The sequence below is a fragment of the Nicotiana tomentosiformis genome, chromosome 2 (genome assembly GCF_000390325.3).
Source record: "Nicotiana tomentosiformis chromosome 2, ASM39032v3, whole genome shotgun sequence".
Taxonomy (NCBI): domain Eukaryota; kingdom Viridiplantae; phylum Streptophyta; class Magnoliopsida; order Solanales; family Solanaceae; genus Nicotiana; species Nicotiana tomentosiformis.
In genome coordinates this window covers 883,143-902,151 of record NC_090813.1, presented here as the reverse complement: position 1 = coordinate 902,151, position 19,009 = coordinate 883,143, and the positions used below count along the sequence as shown (strand labels likewise).

At 36.4% G+C, this 19,009-nt stretch overlaps 2 protein-coding genes across 3 annotated transcripts; one reads left to right on the top strand and one right to left on the bottom strand.

Moving 5' to 3' along the window:
• The first annotated feature begins 4,942 nt into the window (after positions 1-4,942).
• On the top strand, positions 4,943-11,128 carry LOC104117410 (potassium transporter 4-like). 2 transcript variants are annotated; one of them, XM_070194892.1, is made up of 10 exons: positions 4,943-5,182; positions 6,229-6,384; positions 6,715-6,955; positions 7,043-7,288; positions 7,529-7,579; positions 7,685-7,945; positions 8,089-8,141; positions 8,737-8,851; positions 8,941-9,192; positions 9,952-11,128. In XM_070194892.1, exons 2-10 carry the CDS (start codon positions 6,229-6,231, stop codon positions 10,890-10,892), a joined length of 2,316 nt encoding a protein of 771 aa, XP_070050993.1. In that variant the 5' UTR covers positions 4,943-5,182; the 3' UTR covers positions 10,893-11,128. The 2 variants fall into 2 exon arrangements, with proteins under 2 accessions (XP_070050993.1, XP_009626757.1); XM_009628462.4 differs by having other exon boundaries at positions 4,944-5,182; positions 9,808-11,128.
• Positions 11,129-11,605: 477 nt separating this feature from the next.
• On the bottom strand, positions 11,606-19,009 carry LOC104117411 (6,7-dimethyl-8-ribityllumazine synthase, chloroplastic). Its single transcript, XM_009628463.4, has 8 exons — positions 18,809-19,009; positions 18,611-18,723; positions 17,497-17,592; positions 16,262-16,357; positions 15,418-15,496; positions 14,482-14,528; positions 12,967-13,026; positions 11,606-12,145 (listed from the first exon to the last, which is right to left on the bottom strand). Exons 1-8 carry the CDS (start codon positions 18,960-18,962, stop codon positions 12,104-12,106), a joined length of 687 nt encoding a protein of 228 aa, XP_009626758.1. The 5' UTR covers positions 18,963-19,009; the 3' UTR covers positions 11,606-12,103.

The window sequence follows — 19,009 nt, the reverse complement described above, 5'->3', positions numbered from 1 at the left end:
CAGAAATAACATTCATATGCTACAAAAGATGCACCATAGGCTTGCCCGTAGTGTAATACTCTACTAATCGAGTTCATTCAGTCTAAGATCAAGTAGGACTTTCATTGGTTGTAATGTAGGCTGCGGGTCGGGTAGGATATATTTGGATATGAGTGACTACACCTTCCTTAAGCACTTCAATACATATACTTTAACACACATCCCATACTTATGCCAAACCAAACATTCCACCTTCACTTCAATTTATATTAACTCCATACTTTTTTTAAGCACAATTACATCAAGAGTCACCACTATCAAGGAATATTTTTCACAGCAATATAGCTGATTTTTCTTTTCTTTCTTTTTTAATTCAAGTGGCTCTTACTTTTTCAAAACAGTGCACTTTTCTCCTTATTTCATTAGTTCCACGCCATAGCCGAATCAACCACCCCACACTTTAACTTTTACAAAGTTCATAACAATTCAAGTGCTCATGAGAGGTGAAAAGGTTCAAATATATGGTCAATTAAAACAAAGGGGTACGACTTGTAATGTGGTTACTAAAGAAATAAGATTATCGGCTAAACGGGGTTAACTACGGTATATAACATTTAGGTGGGTAAACTTTATATATATGGCTTAACAAAGAAATACCTATATCACTTCCTAGACTGAACAATACTACTATTTCGCTTTACAAACACGCGGGGCAAGTTCTAGACATCAAATGCAATGCATAGAATACATACAAAATTTCACACATACATGTCACATAACTCACTCAGGATTGGTTTCATCGCGACATTCCAGTCAAAGCGGTTAAGCAAATTAGGAATCTACGATTTAAGGTACTTATGCGAGAGTCAAAACCCGAGCCTAAGCGTCACAACCATAGTACTAACTATTTTCAAGGCATAACAAATCTAAGAGATATTGCTTACATTCAATTCATGGCACAATGGTTCCTATTCCTAAAAACAAATAAAACTAACTACACCTGGTTCAAACAAAACCCTTGAAAAAGAACCGCGGCACAAAGAAAAATCAAGGGGGAATTGCTACACTACCTAACAAAAGAAAATCTTTTTATCTTTTTCCTTTCGACTTAAATCCCTTAAGAAAATTGTCTAATAGATCTATCGTCGGGAAAAGTCCAATATTTTCTATTTTTGTTCTCTAAAAAAAATATTCAATTAAACTACACAATTAAAATAGCATAGAAAGTCACCTAGACAATCTTCCCACCCTACACTTAAAATTGTGCATTGTCCCCAATGTACACCATAACTAATAAGAGGGTAAAAGAGACTCCCTGGTAGGCCAAAGGCCGAAGCACTAGCAACTCATGGGGTACTCAGACTTCTCCCAGGCTTGGTCCTTCGTGCGGGTGCCTCACACTTAGTTCCAACCATCTGGTTTGCTGTTGCATCCTTCCAATAGCTTTGCTTTCCATGCTCCTAGAAAAGCAAAAATCAACACTACAAAAATAATAAATAAAAATAAAAAAAATAAAATAAAGCAGTAAAGCTGGGTTTCCTCCCAACAAGCGCTTGATTTAACGTCGCGGCACGACACGAATCATTTTCTGCCTCCACTTTGAACTTATGAATTGGACCCCAAGTTTTTATTCTGCTCTATGATCATGCTCCTGGGGTGGTGGAATGAATCTGACTGGCCCAATAAAATAATGTAGTATTCTGCACTTCTTGGCCTTTAGATGAGATGTGTATTCCCGACTTTCTGGCAAGAAGCATTTCAGAATGTAGGCGCCTTGTTCCTCATTCCTTGACTCCTCAAGTGGCTCGGATGACTCTATTTCTATATCATCATCCAAACACAATGTGAAAAAATACTTGGAGTGTGGACCAATGCGTTCAACTATATGAGCATTGAGACTGTCTACATCTTCAATACTAATGACACTAGAGTCAGCTAAATATGTATCATCAATGTCCTTGCTTGAATCTAGTATCTCTTCTACAACATCGGCATCCTTAAATTCTAGTTTGATTGATTGTTGGTGTTCTACTATGGACCCTTCTATTGTTACCTCAATTTCTGCATTTAATTCACGCTCTTCTTGGATACTATTCACAATATTGGCTTGTTGAGCATTAAAATCTTCAACCAGTTGACTCATTTGAACTTTCAAGTTGTGAATAGTTTCTTCTTGCCTTTCTATCTGCAACTGTCTTTTATTATTTTGTTCCACAAGGCACTTTAACATATCAAGGCACTTTTGCATATTACTGATCTCTTTCAGGTCATCATCCCTGAGTTCTTTGTTCCTATTAACTTCACAAGAAAAAGAAGAACCATCAAAGTAAGGGGTTAGGGGAGGATAAGATATATAAGCATAACCATGAAAGTGACCATCTTGACCACCACACATATCACACATATTTCACACATAAGATTGAGTTGGTGCACATAACTCGCTCTCAGGAATATTTTGATAATTTTGCCATGGGTGGTTTCCTCCACAATATGCATAAGGAGGATCAAAAGTAGAATTACCAACATCAAAACTGTCATAATTCCAAGATGCCATGCTTCTAAAATTAACAAGTAAAACAAAAATAAAAAAAATCAAATAAAAGAAAATAAAATAAAAGTTCAAACTTGCAACCTAGCAATATGTACACCTACGCCTATAAATGTTTCTTTATCAAACTAACAATGTATTTCTTTGCAATATAAACACCTACAACTAAACCGTTAGCTCCCCGACAACGGCGCCAAAATTTGATCACGCCCAACTATGCCTTATAAAAAGGACTAAGCGGTCGTTGTAAATATAATCCGATTTACAAGGCCGGAGTCGAATCCCACAGAGAACTAAGGCTTAACTACAATTGTTTAATATCGCTAAGAAGCACAGGTCCAAACAATTTCCTAATTATAAAGATTATAATATTAATTTTTATCTAATTAACTAACAAATACTAGAAAGCACTAAAACTATCAATTAACATGGATGAAATTATAGACAAGACTAAGGAGGTCTAGAGTTATGATTTTCCCAATTGTCGGAATCTTTTCCGCTACGCTTTCTACAAATTTGCCTAAGTCTTCTCTTTCGACCAAGAGCACTCTAACTGTCGTAACTCTCTCCCGAGTAAATATCACAATTTACTAGACATATTCTCCCGAATTACGCTAGCTGGCATTAAGCAAAACTCACTCAGATCGCACCAAGATTTCGTTATCCCTAAACCCACCTTTAAACCTCCGTATTGATCCCTCATATATGTTTAGGAGTGATGTTGTTCAACAACTACCTAAATATGCACTCTCTCCCGAGTAATACATACTAAATAGACACAACTAATTGAGAGCCCTTCAATCAACTACAAGAATAATATAGTTGAACAAATAGAGAAAATACTACGGCAAATCTATATTAACATAACAAGAAAATTATCTTTCAATAGGTTCCATCAAAACCCTAGATTAGAAAGTTAGCTACTCATACTCATACTAACAATATCCCAAATATTTTGCATAATTAAAATAGAGAGTAAAGATGAAAAGATGTAGAAATAATGATTCTAACTCCAAGGGGTGATTCCACCAGCTCTTCTTGCCTCTAGCTGCCCACAAAACCTTTGGCTGCTCCAAAAACCCCAAAAACGTGGTTGTTGATAGCACCCTTTTGGTTGCTGAAACCAACGCCTTCCAAGTGGTGTTTTAGGTCTATTTATATGTGTAGAAGAAACCCTAAACGTGTGGGCCGAGTCCTAGTCAAAATCCGAAACGAATTAAGTCTTCAAAAACTCGGATTGGACCTAGCGTTAGGCTGGCCTTGCCAGGCTAAAGCCTGGTCCAGCCTGGCCTTAGGCTGGCCTCGCCGGCTAAAGCCTGGTCTCTCCTTTTCACTGTTCTCGAGCACACTTTCAACGTTTAAGTACCCCTTTTGCTTTACTTTCATCTCCAATTCACCTACACATAAAATATACTCCATTATGCACAAATAAAGTATAATTTATCATTAAAGCATGTAAAATGCAAGGCACATAATGTACGAAACTATGGAATTATAGCCACACATCACTTGTCTATTTGATTAACCTTAAATTTAGAAGAGTACAAAGTATCATAAAGTGCACACATTATTGTTTCAAATGCATATACCAAGACAACAATGTCAATGATATGTGTTTTCTGGATAATATTAATTACTTAATTATAATTAATTACTTCATTTGTGTTACTATTTTATATTTCTGGTACTTGATTGGACATGAGAATTTTATATATATAGATGTATATTATTAAATCGACTAAAAAAACAATAATGTCACTTAATATAAAACAAAACATATTATATTGTGTTTCTTATGGTTGATTATTTTAGTAAAAATAGCACTGGCTAACCAGTTTTCGGATTGGTAATTCAAAAATAGCCAGCGTTTGCAAAGTCATTAAAAAATAGCCATTATTTTGCTGCAACACGGACCGGTCCAGCATAATATACTGGAGATTGGTGCTCCTATATATGAACTTCCAGCATATTATGCTGGAACTCCAACACACGAAAAGTTCTAGCATAATATGCTGGAGATTGGAGCACCTGTGTATGAACTTTCAACATATTGCACTGGACCGATATATTATACTAGAACTCCAGTATAATATGTTGGAGTTCTAGTATAATATACTAGAACTCCAGTATAATATGCTGGAATATTTTTCGAATTTTGAACAGTGTTTTCGTTCAGATTTATCTTCACATGAAAAATGGCTAAATTTCGATTATTTTAGAAACTGTGGCTATTTTTCAATTACCACTTATAAATGTGGCTATTTTTTAATTTCTCCCATTATTTTATTACATTATGTTAAATTAACAGGTTATGTTAAACACATTTTATTTTTTTGCACAATTTTTTCCAAAAAACGTCGGAAGAACAAATGGTTTGAGTCATTTCTACATAGAGTAATATAATATAATGTAATTTGGCTGAAGGAAAATCCAGATGAAAGAGGAAGAAGAAGATCCGCTTGGGCAGAAGATTTCTGCAATCTTCTCCTTCTCTTTTCTTCTTCCTCACATCATTTTCATTTATCACGTTTCCTATTTATACATATATAATATAATATCCAATAGGAAACGTAAAAATACAGAGGTAAACATCACCGCCAACGCCGCTGTTCTCCTCCACACCGAGTCCTTCTCCGTCGTCGTCATCCGCCAAAAGTTCGTTTTTCCTCCTATCTCACACCTTGCGCGCTTTTACGTAAATCTTGATTTTTTTAATTGAGTTTGAATTTTGTTACTTTATTTTGTAATGTTGTTCTTTTATCAATTGCTGATTGTTTTTTCGTTATTAATATCTTTGTTTCTGTTTATAGACATTGTTTAACATTTAGGCGTTCCAAAAAGAATCCACATTGTTTCATTTCTATACAATTTTCAGCTTTCCAGAATTCAAACTTGTAAAATTTGATCAACTTTTTAATTTTTATAGTATGATGTTTTCATTGTTAAACAACTTCTCATGATACCTTATACATAATTTATTTTTTATGACGGTGGTCTCGGGCGAGCTTGCGCCCACCTAGATTATTCCACTAAGGTAAACTCCGTGTCTTGCTAAATACGTGTTATAAAAGAGCAGACAAAATATGCTTGTTGCACTTGATAAAAGTTTGTTAATTTTGTTGCCATTAGAGGCTTTCAATCGTTCCTTGAGTCGAAGGTCTATCGGAAATAGCCTCTCTACCTTTACAAGGTAGGGGTAAGGTCTGCGTACACACTACCCTCCATAGACCCCACTTGTGGTATTATACTGGGTTTGTTGTTGTTATTGTTGTTGTTGTAGAGGCTTTCAATCAAAATTGCATTGTATCTGAGCTTCTGGACAAATCCTTCAGTCAATGCGCTTTGCTAATAGCTTAATCTTTCATCAAATCCCGTTGTCTCTCGTATTTAATTGTAATTACTAAACTTACAAATTATTGACATCCTAGATATAATATCTTTTCCTGGTTCTGACCACTAGCTGATTGAACGCATGGGTTTCTACTTGAACTCTAGATATGTATTAAGAAAACAAGTGTATGTAATATGATTAAATATGTTTTTTCTTTAACTCAAAGCGTTTACATCCTAATTCTGTCAGATGCTGACCTACTCCTCTGGTTCTTTGCGTTTTTTGCACTTTATTTTTGTAACAACCAAGTTGTCTTGTTTCTTTTCTCTATTTGCAAAACAAAAGAGTTTGACAAAGTTTGTTGTAATAGATGTATCAAGTTGGTATCAATCATGAGGAAGATAGTTTGGAGCATCCGCCTTCGTCTGCTGCAGGTGGGCGCCAGGAATCAACTGATACGGTTGGAAAAGAGGGGCAAAGTGGACAAACTCTACAGGAAAGGAGAAAAAGGAAGTTGCCGTCAAAGGTGGATAGTCTCTCCTTTTTCCGTGGAAAATCTCTTTTTTTAATTAAAAAAAATAACTTTCTGAGGCTTTTATCTTAACAGTCTTTAATACTGAGTTTGTTTGTGTCATTGACTTCAATGGTGGGTTATGTGCTATTTTTTTGTCAATCAAGGATTGAAGTGACTTGGGCTTCAAGATAGTTATTAAAATGAAGATTAACAAATAGGAGTGGTGCGGGAACAATGAGTAGGAAAGAACATATGGGAGAGAAGCATTAACTAACTCAAATTTGTGTGGCTAGTTGACTACTGATTGTGTAACTAGCTCACGTCTTATATTCTGCCTTGCAGTATCCTTTGCTGAATATTTCCAGGAATCTAGTATTGGCATACCAAAGTCTTGGGGTGGTATATGGAGATTTGAGCACTTCACCACTTTATGTCTATAGGAGCATATTTGACGGGAAGTTGCAAGATTATCAGACTCCGGAAGCAATATTTGGTGCATTTTCATTGATCTTCTGGACAATAACACTCATTCCTTTGCTCAAATATGTATTTTTCGTATTGAGTGCAGATGATAATGGTGAAGGTATGTTAAAAATAGACTCTAAGTCAATGCTTACGGAAGAACTCGTATAACTGATTGTCTATAACAAATACACTTACATACATCCAGGTGGTTCATTTGCTCTTTACTCTCTGCTCTGTAGACATGCAAAGTTTAGTCTCCTTCCCAACCAACAAGCAGCTGATGAGGAGCTATCTGCTTACAGATATGGCTACTCCGGGCAGTCGACATCATGTTTACAGTTGAAGAGATTTCTTGAGAAGCATAAAAAGTCACGTACAGTACTGCTTATTATCGTACTATTGGGGGCGTGTATGGTCATAGGTGACGGTGTTCTGACACCTGCAATGTCAGGTAGAAATTTTAATTGTAGCTACTAGTATCATTTTATGTGGTATTAGCTTGTGTGACTATATTATTTACAAGCTATAATTTTTTCTTAATGAGTTGATTTCTTGCTCAATGGGACAATTATAGATAACAAATTATGAATATGGTGTCAGTGTTGATGTGGCCAATTAGATGCTTGAAGTCTTGTAACGTCCAGCCGATTTAAGTATATTTTTTAATTAGGGTACTTTTTCAATGTGGCAGTTATATCATCAATGTCAGGAATAAAGGCTGCTGCAGAACACCTATCTCATGGTAACTTTGTCGTGATTTACCCATTTTGTTAATTTTTGATGACTTCAATCAGTCAACATGAGACTTCAGCAATGGCATTGACTATCAAACTATCTCTTATTGTAGATGGAGTGCTGTTTCTTTCTTGCATTATATTGGTTGGCCTGTTTGCTTTACAGCATTCTGGAACCCACAGGGTTGGGTTTTTGTTTGCACCAATAGTGCTCATCTGGTTGATATCAATTATGATCATTGGGTTGTACAACACCGTTGTTTGGAACCCCAAAGTTGTGGCTGCTCTTTCACCCTATTATATCGTCAAGTTTTTCAGGGAGACGGGAAAAGATGGTTGGATTTCTCTCGGAGGTGTCCTCCTCTCTGTTGCAGGTATATGTAATGTATTATCTGTTAACTCAGTAATTCTTTATACAAGAAAAAGTTGTTTGTGAAGACATTTTTTGCTGAATGAGGCTGAGATAAAAATCTAGTACTAGAACTTGGATCTGATTCTAATCATTTTCAATCATCAGGTACTGAAGCAATGTATGCAGATCTTGGTCATTTCTCTGCCTTCTCCATGAGGGTAAGTCAAACTGTTTTCTGCAGCGGCACTAGATTAAGCTGTGGTTCATGGAAACTTTATGCTCTTACTCTCTATTTAGGCCACCATATATGCCTTTCCTGGAAAATCCTGAGTACCTGGATTTGAACGAGTTGTATGGGGGAAGTAGTGGGGTGAGAATGTGCTCTAGGTTGCATTTAATGGATTGTACGTCCCCACAACAATTTGCAACTTCAAATTTTGAAACTCCAGTCTGAAACAAACAGTTTTTACAGGGATCAAGGGTAACATTTTTGTTTTATTTCATCTTCTTAATCACAGGAGGTGATTCAAATAACACATCTGAATTGAGTTTGAAATCCACTGGAGGTAACTTCTAGTGTAAGAGTTTAAACTTGTATTTAGCAAAGTCTTAGGAAACAGCATACGCAAATGCAGCCCAAAAGTTCTTATTTAATGGAATGTGTCTATAACCTGAGCTTCCTGGTGGGTGGCAGACTATATTACCCATGGTTTTCATTTTTTCTGCATCATATTGTTGAACAGACTAGTAAACTGGTTGGGGATTCCTGGAACTTACACCATGTCTATCTGAATTTTTTCCGGTCCTGCACAGATTACATTTGCATTTGTCGTGTATCCATGCTTGGTGATACAGTACATGGGTCAAGCTGCTTTTCTGTCCAAAAACATAGATTCCCTTCCAAACAGCTTCTATAGTTCAATACCTGGTTAGTTCTTTTCTTTTTAAAGCTTAATGTTCCAGGATTATTGGTGAAATCAAATCAATCCTAACTGCTGGCCTATGCTATCCATGCAGATAAAGTATACTGGCCCGTTTTTGTTATTGCAACCCTTGCAGCCATTGTTGGCAGCCAATCTATCATCACAGCCACATTCTCAATTGTCAAGCAATGTAATGCACTAGGTTGCTTCCCACGGGTCAAGATTGTCCATACCTCAAAGCATAGAGGGCAGATCTATGTACCAGAAATAAATTGGATCCTGATGATTCTTACTTTAGTTGTGGCTATAGGGTTCCAAGATACAACTTTAATTGGAAATGCATACGGTAAACCTTCGTGTGCTAAAGATGTCTTATTTGCTCTAAATATCCCTATATGAGACTTTTAGTTTTTTTTTGTCCTAGAAGAAAAACATTTCATTCAGATAGAAAATAGAGCTATAATCTCCTTAATGTCTTCTCCACTAAAGCAGCTGAATCTTTCATCTCCATCTTTAACCTTTAAAGTAGTATGCTTGGAATCCCGTGTTAAAAAGAATACCATGGATCTGAAATTATCAAGCAACTCTCTCTACCATTTTTTCTCTATAGAACCAGATTGGTTTACATAATTCTGTTCTTCCAAATTCTGCTCCTTTTCCCTAGCGCCTACCCATCTTTCTTTAAACCCTATGCTGGAGGATTTACATACATCCAGGGAAGAAGTTTTCTTGCAAAGAGAAAAGAACGATGGAACTGAAAGGATAAATGGTGAACAAGGAGGAATCTCTAATTGGATGACATGGAGAAGAAAAATCTATTTTCCTCAGACACAGTATAGAGGGTATCCCCTTGTGGAAAGAAGTCCAGCTTGCCTTTTATAGTCAAATTAATTTTTTTTAAATTCAAGCCTTTCTATAACTCTTAATTTAGATTTTCTTATAACTTTTTTTTTCCTTTCAGGGCTAGCTTGCATGACAGTTATGTTTATCACGACATTCCTCATGACGCTTGTCATAATCTTTGTCTGGCAAAGAAACATAGTATTTGCCACTTCCTTTCTCCTCTTCTTCTGGTTCATCGAAGGTTTCTACCTGTCTTCTGCAGTCATTAAGGCTCCACAGGGAGGATGGGTCTCCCTTTTGTTCTCTCTTGTCCTCTTAGCTGTCATGCTTGTCTGGCACTATGGAACTCGGAAGAAGTACAAGTATGACCTGCACAACAAAGTTCCATTGAAATGGCTCCTTGGCTTGGGTCCCAGCCTTGGTATTGTCCGTGTCCCTGGAATAGGGCTAATATACTCTGAATTGGTAACAGGAGTTCCACCTATCTTCTCTCACTTTGTCACAAATCTCCCTGCATTTCACAATGTGCTGGTGTTTGTATGTGTCAAGTCTGTTCCTGTACCCCATGTCTCATCTGATGAACGCTTCCTCATTGGTCGCGTTGGTCCAAGAGCATATCGTATGTATCGTTGCATTGTTCGATATGGTTACAAGGATGCACAGCAAGATGATGGGAACTTTGAGGACCTTCTCATCCAAAGTCTAGCAGAGTTCATCCAAATGGAAGCTGTGGAACCACAATTGTCGAGCTCCGAGAGTCCATCTCTTGATGGGAGGATGGCAGTTATAAGCACGAGAACTCTACAGTCAAGCTCACCATTAATCATCTCAGACGAGGATTTTGTTACGTGTAGCTCCATTCAAAGCAGCAAGTCGCAGACACTTCAGAGTCTAAGATCTTCCTATGAAGATGAGAACCCAGAAGTCAGGAGACGACGAGTCAGGTTTAACTTGCCAGAGAATCCTGGCATGGATCCTGAAGTTAGGGATGAGCTTCTAGATTTGGTTCAAGCAAAGGAGGCAGGGGTTGCATATATAATGGGGCACTCGTATGTGAAGGCAAGGAGATCGTCTTCTTTCTGGAAGAAACTTGCTGTTGACGTTGGATACACATTTCTGCGCAAGAACTGCAGGTGTACTGCTGTGGCACTTAACATTCCTCACATTAGTCTTATTGAAGTTGGCATGATATACTATGTCTAGAGCGAAGTTGGTCTGCTTGGGACAATTGTCTTGTGTCACTGTCACCCCTTTGTGGAGTTGCCTGCAAAATTTTTGTCACACCTTATACATCTGAATTTATGGACTATCAGTAATGTCTCATCGAATTTTTTTCAATATACACCAACAGAAGAAAAAAAAAGAAGGAAGGAATTATAGTATTCATTCATGATTTAAGGTTTATCATTGGAATTGCTATCTAACCTTTTATTGCCAAAGATTTTGCATCTTTCTTTTTCCATGCTTTCAGTTTATTTACTATCATTAACGGGCACAATGATTAGGACCAGGCAAATTATAATTTACACCTCAAGTTTCCAAATGCAATGGATATTTACATTTTTTGAATTATGAGTAACTTGGTTCGTGATTGCAAAGAAAACTAATTGTCATAAATAATACTAATCCGATATGCAAATTTTCAATTTTGAACCGTTCGTTCCCTCTAAGGATTGGCATTTACAGGAGCAGCAGTGATTCATACGAATAAACCAACAGTGGAGAAGTGAATCAAAGGGTGAGTTAACTTCTACGAGAAAAATGTCAAAATTCTTATTTCAATGCACTTTGTTCCTACTTCATTCAGAGGATGAGCTGATTTTTACTGTCCGTTTAGAAAATCTTTTACAACTAATTAAGTTTTACTATACGCTACAGGAAGATCGTCATAATCAACATACAACAGTATAGTAGCATACCATAAAAAGATATCGAAATTTTAATAATAACAAAACGGAAAAACATGTCCACTGTCCCATTTTGTTTATTACCTTTTTTTCTCCTATTTCTGCGTAGGAGGTGGGAGAGATCAAATCAATTCGGAAGTTCCAATTCACACAGAACCAATTTGACGTCTATAAATTCAGCACAAAGAAATGGTACTATTGTTCAAAAATACAAAATTTGAAACAAGTGCAGCTTTGTCCAAGATTGTTTTCTCCACAAACTTTTAGAGGGATTACAGCCAGCGGCAAAGAGTAGGCGAGGAAGGAAGCAGAGAAGTAGAGGAGGAATCTTCTTTTTCTTTATTTTTCTGCAAAATAGCTTGGTTCAATCAAACCAGATGTCTGACCTTATTAGTCTGAGCAGCTACTTCAGATGGTGACGGGAACAAGTTTCTTTTTAAAGGTAAGAATCACAACAACATTCTTGCGGTGAAACAGTGAACTCGTAAGAAGGGCCTTCTCCACCTCTTAAGCCTTTAAGTGGTGTTCAAACAAAGACGCCATCTCAATCTGGAACATAAAGCGCGCAACATAAGTATCCAATATCAGTCATTAAGTGCAAATAGAACCTAGACTCCTAGATGAACCAAACAGTTTTGAATGTCAACCACAATTTTAACTCTATTTTCTTCACTTTCTTTACCCACCTTAATCTGACTTCCACTTCAAACTAAGGAGTGGTACATGGCTGAAACTGAGCTCACTCTTCATTTCGAACCAAATATTGTCACAGTTTCAAAGATCTTGAAGATTTAACTTTGCATATGCAAGTGTATTACAGTCCAAAAGTTCACTAAGAGGGTAAAAGTCTTACCTCCTCCCCTTCTCCCTGAATTTCTGGCCTTTAACCAGTCACTTGAGGGTAACAAATATTTTTTTTATATTGAATCCATCTGATAAATCAATTTCCTCCCTCTAACAAAATCCCCCATAAAATTTCTTAATATGGTGTCTTACATTTAGATTTTTCGAAACACCATGTTTGCTTGGATCCTCCAACAATGCCAGCCGAACCAGTCGGATCCGACACCGATATAGCCGCACTTTTGGAGGATCCAAGCAACATAGTTGGAACATCTAAGGTTCTTGAACTTTGGACCAAAATTTTAACATGTCTTAAATTCGAAGACTGTTCTTTCTTTAACTTCGAAAGTATCAAAAGTGATGTTTAAGTTTCAATAATTAATGACAATAAGTTCCCTTTTGCATAAATTTTATTGGTCTAGAACCTTTTATCACATAATAAGGCAGGCAAATTTGAGCAGAATCAGACATGGTTTAACTAGTTTTGAAGATAAAATATAATCATCACACAATCACAGGCAACTTACAGCTGTCAACGCTGTTTCGGCACCTTTATTCCCAGCCTTCCCACCGACACGATTGAAAGCCTGCATTTAATTACGGGGTTTCTCTGAATACATGACGCAACATGAGAAAGATAGATTCACACAGCCAAGAAGAATATTTGTAGATTTAGTTCCATGGAGAGTATACTACATGGAGTATATGTTAATACAAATCCTTAAAAATGAACAGCCACTATCAAATCTAACTATGACATAAAAAAATGTTGAATATAGGAGCATAACTTTGGGTTTATCCTACTTTGAAGAACTTTTATTTTTTCCTAGCATATTTGATAAACAAGAATAAATTATAGCTGAAACAAGCAAACTAGCAAGGTACTCAGAATAGCAAAGAACACCAAAAATGAAGTAAAGCAAAAGAACCTTAAGGCTTATACTAGTATTTCTTTGTACAAGTGAAGGTAGAAAATTGTATAAAGAAGTGTTTGGGACCAAAACTAAAGTATAGTAAAGCTATTAAAGCATCACATCCAATATTGGTAGTTGTACGCTCTCTCTCTAATAAAGTAAAGGGAACAACAATGAGCTCTCCAAATTCGAACTCCTTTATCTCGCTGTACAAGGCTACAAGCTATAACCTCTCAGCTAGATCATTCTGTTAGTGAATTCCTTACTCCAACCACAGTTTATACGATGGACAAAGAAGCTAAAACACCTCATTGAATAGTGTTTCCAATTTCTTTTCTAGAAGTTCTCCTGCAGTATTAGGAACTGCAGTTGGCCTGTTAAAGAAAAAACAATCTCGCTGCCAGAACTGAGTAGTCTGATGCCATATTTTAAGATGGCGCTTGGACAATGAACACAGGGTTCCCTTTTGCATTGTTTTTTCCTTTTCTTTCGTTACTATAGTTATCATGAAAAAAATAGCATAACATTTTTTTTGATAAGGTAAATTGTATTAATCAAAAGGGAGAGAACTCCCGTATACACGAAGTATACCAAAGACGTAGAGAATTTACATCAGAACATGATTCTCTACTAAAAACGCCCAATCTTCTATACAAGTAGGGGCTAAATGAGTGCACCAAAAAGCGATCAAAGATAAAAGACTATTCTTAAGATGTGAAAAAGGAGACTCAATCTCCTCAAAAGCTCTCCTATTTCTCTCCCCCCATACTACCCACATGAGAGCTAACGGGGCGAACTTCCACGCCTTCTGCTTTCTTCTTCTACGAAAACCGCCCCAGCTATGTAACATTTCCTTTACAGTGCTTAGCATCACCCATTAATACAGAGTTTTAATCGTAGTTACATAAATATGTTAGAAAAGACTTATTTAGGACAATAATGATAATTGACCTCTAAAAATAGTTAGAACTTACTTTGGAAGCATACAATTCATAGAAAACCTCATTTCCAGGCTGCTATTTGATAAGAGATGACACTAAGATGGATCCAAAGTAAAAAAAACGACACTTCAAGTGTCTGACCAATACACCAGTATTAATATGCTCGTGTATAACGACGATTGCTTACCTGCTCCAAGGTATCACATGTCAAAACACCAAATATGCAAGGAGTACCTGCAACTCATTACATAAGGGAGATTTTAGTTTGATCAGCCAAACGAAAAAATGAAAATTGCAATAGTTGAAGGGTATATAAATTCTAAAGAACTAAAGTTATTGGGAAAATTGACGGAAGATGTAGATTTTGCTCCAGCATATATACTACTTTTTCCAAAAGGCTCCAGCATATATAATTCTCAACCAAGAACCAATTTTATCTTACTCCATGTTATTTCAGGTTTATCACCTTTATCATTATACTGTCACATCTATGAACGGGTATATATGGAGGTTTATGTCAACCATTTTTGTACCTTTTTAAAATAAATAATGGAGGTATCCAAACCACCTTGCACCTCGATTAATTCATCGGGCAGCCTATTATACCGCTCAGAAGCACAACTACCGAGTAAATATGACACCAAGAGTAGAGCAAATGAACTCACACATAGTTCTTAACTAGGATTCAAACATAGGATTTTCAAGTTGTTCTACTATGCCTCAACCACTCAGTCATCCCTTTGAGGACCAAAGACAGCCTACTTTCATGTGTACTTACACCTTTGCCGATTATCTTTTCTAATCTTATCAATCTTGTATGTCTGAATATCCACATTAACACATTCATCTTGTGGATATGTTGCACATTAGAAGCCCAACAATCCCATATAACATTGTTAATCTCACAACCGTTCTATAGAGCTTGCCTTTCACTTTGTCGGACAATACTCATGTGACACTCCTCTAATTCAACCATCATATTTAATTCCAGATATTACATTGGAAGCTCAAACTATGTTCCAAAATCTTATTATCAATTGTACTTCGGAAGAGTTGCAGAAAGATTAAACATTAGCAGAATGATTATTGCTCATGTGGACTACAATGGAGTGTGTTATCTCACCAGAATTTAGACCTGCTGAAAGTACTCCGGATGTGGCAGCATTAACGACGGCATCATAGTGAGACGTATCACCTCTAATCTACTAGCCACAAAACACAAAAGAAAAATTAAAGACAATGATTCACATTGCAAGCAAGAAAAGAGGAAAGACCAGATGATGATTCGGACAAACGAGAAAAGCAGAAAGATGCCCATTTGATTTACAGAAATAAGTAGTGAAACAGAAGGCGCTTCAATCTCTTGTCTCTTGTCTGGCAGACGCTTATGAGTATGTTGGGATGAGTTTACTTCAGCATAAGGCACTGAATTCACAGATGCCTCCCCAACTATTTTCAATTAAAACATCTAAGCTTTTGATCAGAAAGATTACAAATCCAACAAAGAAAAAATTAGAAGACACTGACCTGAATCCTAAGATTTTCCTTCCCTCACATCTACGAAAATGATTAAAAATATTGCCCCATTTAATGAATTCAAGCATATCTTCAGTCCGGAATCTAAAGCTCAATAGCTTTCTGCATCTAATAATTTTGTCGATTTGTCAAAAGAGCCTTTTCAATCTCTCTGCTAACCTTATTCTCATCAAACTCTAAGCTGCTTCCCCTTTTGGAACTCTAAAGATCAGCTCACTTATACAATGATGCGAACCAAAGAAAAATCGATGAACATATAACACACAGCCAAAGCATAATAAACCGAAAGGGTAACTAAAACATCTAACTTTAATCATCCATATTTCCATAAACAATCTACAAAAAGACCATCAAATGAAACAGACTCGGAGTAAGCAAGTAACATAGGAGGAAAAAAAACAAGGTGACCTGAACTTCTGAAGCGACCTTACCACAGCCCCAATACAGAGTATTGCTTGATATTTCTGCGACTTTCCAAGCTGTTGCGCAACCACACCGATTTCAAAACAGCCAGGAACCCACACGACCTGCATTATGAGGTCAAATTCAAAACTAGATGATGCCATGAAATGGAAGAGACAACTTTTTACCATGCCTTATTCTGTTTTCGATCTTCTGATACAACATCTTCCAAAACATAAAAGTGCCATTAACCCAAAGTAAATCGTTAAGCTCTAGTATAGCATGCCATAGAGGGGTTTTATGGAGCAATCAATCTCTCATTCAGATTTATCATGCAAAGCGGACCCTTTCTGGAAATTACAGCAAGTTCTTGGAGCCATGCAAACTTGTCTTGCTTTACTTCTTCATTTATTTTAACTAAAGTGGTGCTTATATAAATGCACCCAACTGAGCAGCATAATCATGTGACCATTATTTTTCATTCCCATTCTTTTGGATTTAACCTACTTCTGATTGTGATCGTCTCATTTATCTCGAATGTGAGCCAATCATCTTCTCCCTGTATATTCACACTGAAGGGGATCTGCATCCACCTCGTTGGCACGTATCTTAATCATTTAGAGAAATAGATCCAAAAAGAAAAAAAAATCTTTCTAATTGATGGATTTATATCTAAACTATTTAAAAGTGCTTCACTGGAACACAGAAGGCCAGCCTGGTTGTCATATCCATCAGCTACTCATCAAGTCAATACTTGAAGAAAAAAACATTAGGGAATGCTTCTGTTGAGCGATGACGCAGCAGTCGGATATGGAAATATATTGAGAGAAAGAGGAGAATGGGAGTACACTTAGTATTCATCGACTCCACACTAGGATGAAACCATTTGGAGAATAAATACCACGTTCTTGTAAAACAACAAAACTTATTTAGTAAATAGACATAATACATTAAGTTGGACGTCTAGTCTGCTAGCCGCATAACTATTAGAACAACAACATACCCAATATAATCCCTCAAGTGGGGAGCTAGCCGCATAACCATTGAATATTTTAAATCCTGTGTTACCAAGCACAGTAGAAGTGCATAAAATATCAGCCAAGTTTGCACCATATTACTATTCAAATCTATGTTATTAGGAGCCAATGTATTTCAAATTTGGAATAACTAAGGTTGTTTTCTATTTGATAAGTAGCAGTTGACAAAAGAAGTTAAGGAAATAAAAGCGGTTTGGGGAGGGGAGGATTAGATGTCGAAAACGTACATCAATATCTTCCTCTCTAACAGAGTAATTCTTGAAAGTGTCCAAAGCTCCCTCCAAAAGCTTCTTGGTGATAAGATCATTGAAACGTGCAACCACCTTTAAAACCAACGGATGACCAGTCATTTCCAATAGCACACAATAAGGGAAATTGCTGATGAAAATGACAACTGCTACATGACTTCAAGTAAAACCAAAATCATAACGAAACTATAAACCAAACCCAAATTGTATCAATTGACTTTCACTATTTTTTCAAATGAAACCGTTAATTCTTGCAATTGAAAAATCATTACTTTAAACTACTATTCCCTCTTTTCCATTTTACACGGCACTCTTTCCTTTTTTAATCTATTCCAATATGATTGACATACTTCTACTTTTGAATACTCTTTTTTTTTTCTTTAACATTTCAATTTGCCCTTAATGATTAACATAGCATGAAGATCAGCAAATACTAAGTTACTTTTATGTTTCATTTCCTCCGTCCCATTTTATGTGACAATATTTGACTAGACATAAAGTTTAAAAACAACGAAAGACCTTATATATATACCAAAACTTTCCTTACTGCTAATAATTAAATGAGACTAATAATTATACAAGAGAGAGTAAAACTATCACATGTTCCTTCATCTTTCTCTCCTGTATTAAAAAAACTAGCTTTTATATTAAGTGAGGTTCAAACAAGTCATGTCATAAGACCATGGAAAATTCGAGATGTTAAAGATTAGGCAACCTCTAGAAACCAAAGGTATCAATCTGTTTAGACAGACGAAAAAGAAAGACTTCCATTTAAAATAGGACAGATGGAGTATTTTCTTTTACTGTTTACACTATTAGTGTATACTCCTTCAATCGCAAAAAGAATGACACGTATTCTCATTTTACCCTTAATGAGATGAATTATAGCCACAAAAATTGCTCTCGCTTGTTTTAAACCACAAATTTCAAAGTCATTTTTTATTCTTAAACTACTTGCCCAGTCAAACACCAGATAAATCGGGAAGGAGGGAGTATAATTTAAGGCCAGCCATAGCTTAAATTAAGCGTCTAACCAAGCAATACCACATAAAATGAAATGCAGAGGAAAGGGTAAAACAGGAGAAACACTGACAACAGCAAAGCGATGGCCTTTGGCAGAGGTAACAGAACCAGTCAACTGACGAACAGCACATGTTTGAAACAGATCCGACCGGTCGCAATGTCTCTCAATTGCAGACCCTAAACCTAATTAAATTCAAAGAATCTTAAATAAAAACCAAAGAACATTAAATTAATTTTTTAAATAAATAGGTGAAGATTAGCGTTTGACCTTGAGATTGGGTGAATGATAGTGCAGGTGAAGAGGTTATGCTTTGTCTGTGGAAAGGCAAAGACAAAGAGTAACGAGGAGAGTGCAGTTGTGTGGGATTTACAGTTGTTGTACGAGGTAGAAGATTGCACTGTCCGAAAGCGGAAGTCGCCATTATTTACTCTCTTAGGACTAGGGATAAATGTGAATTTGATTACTTTG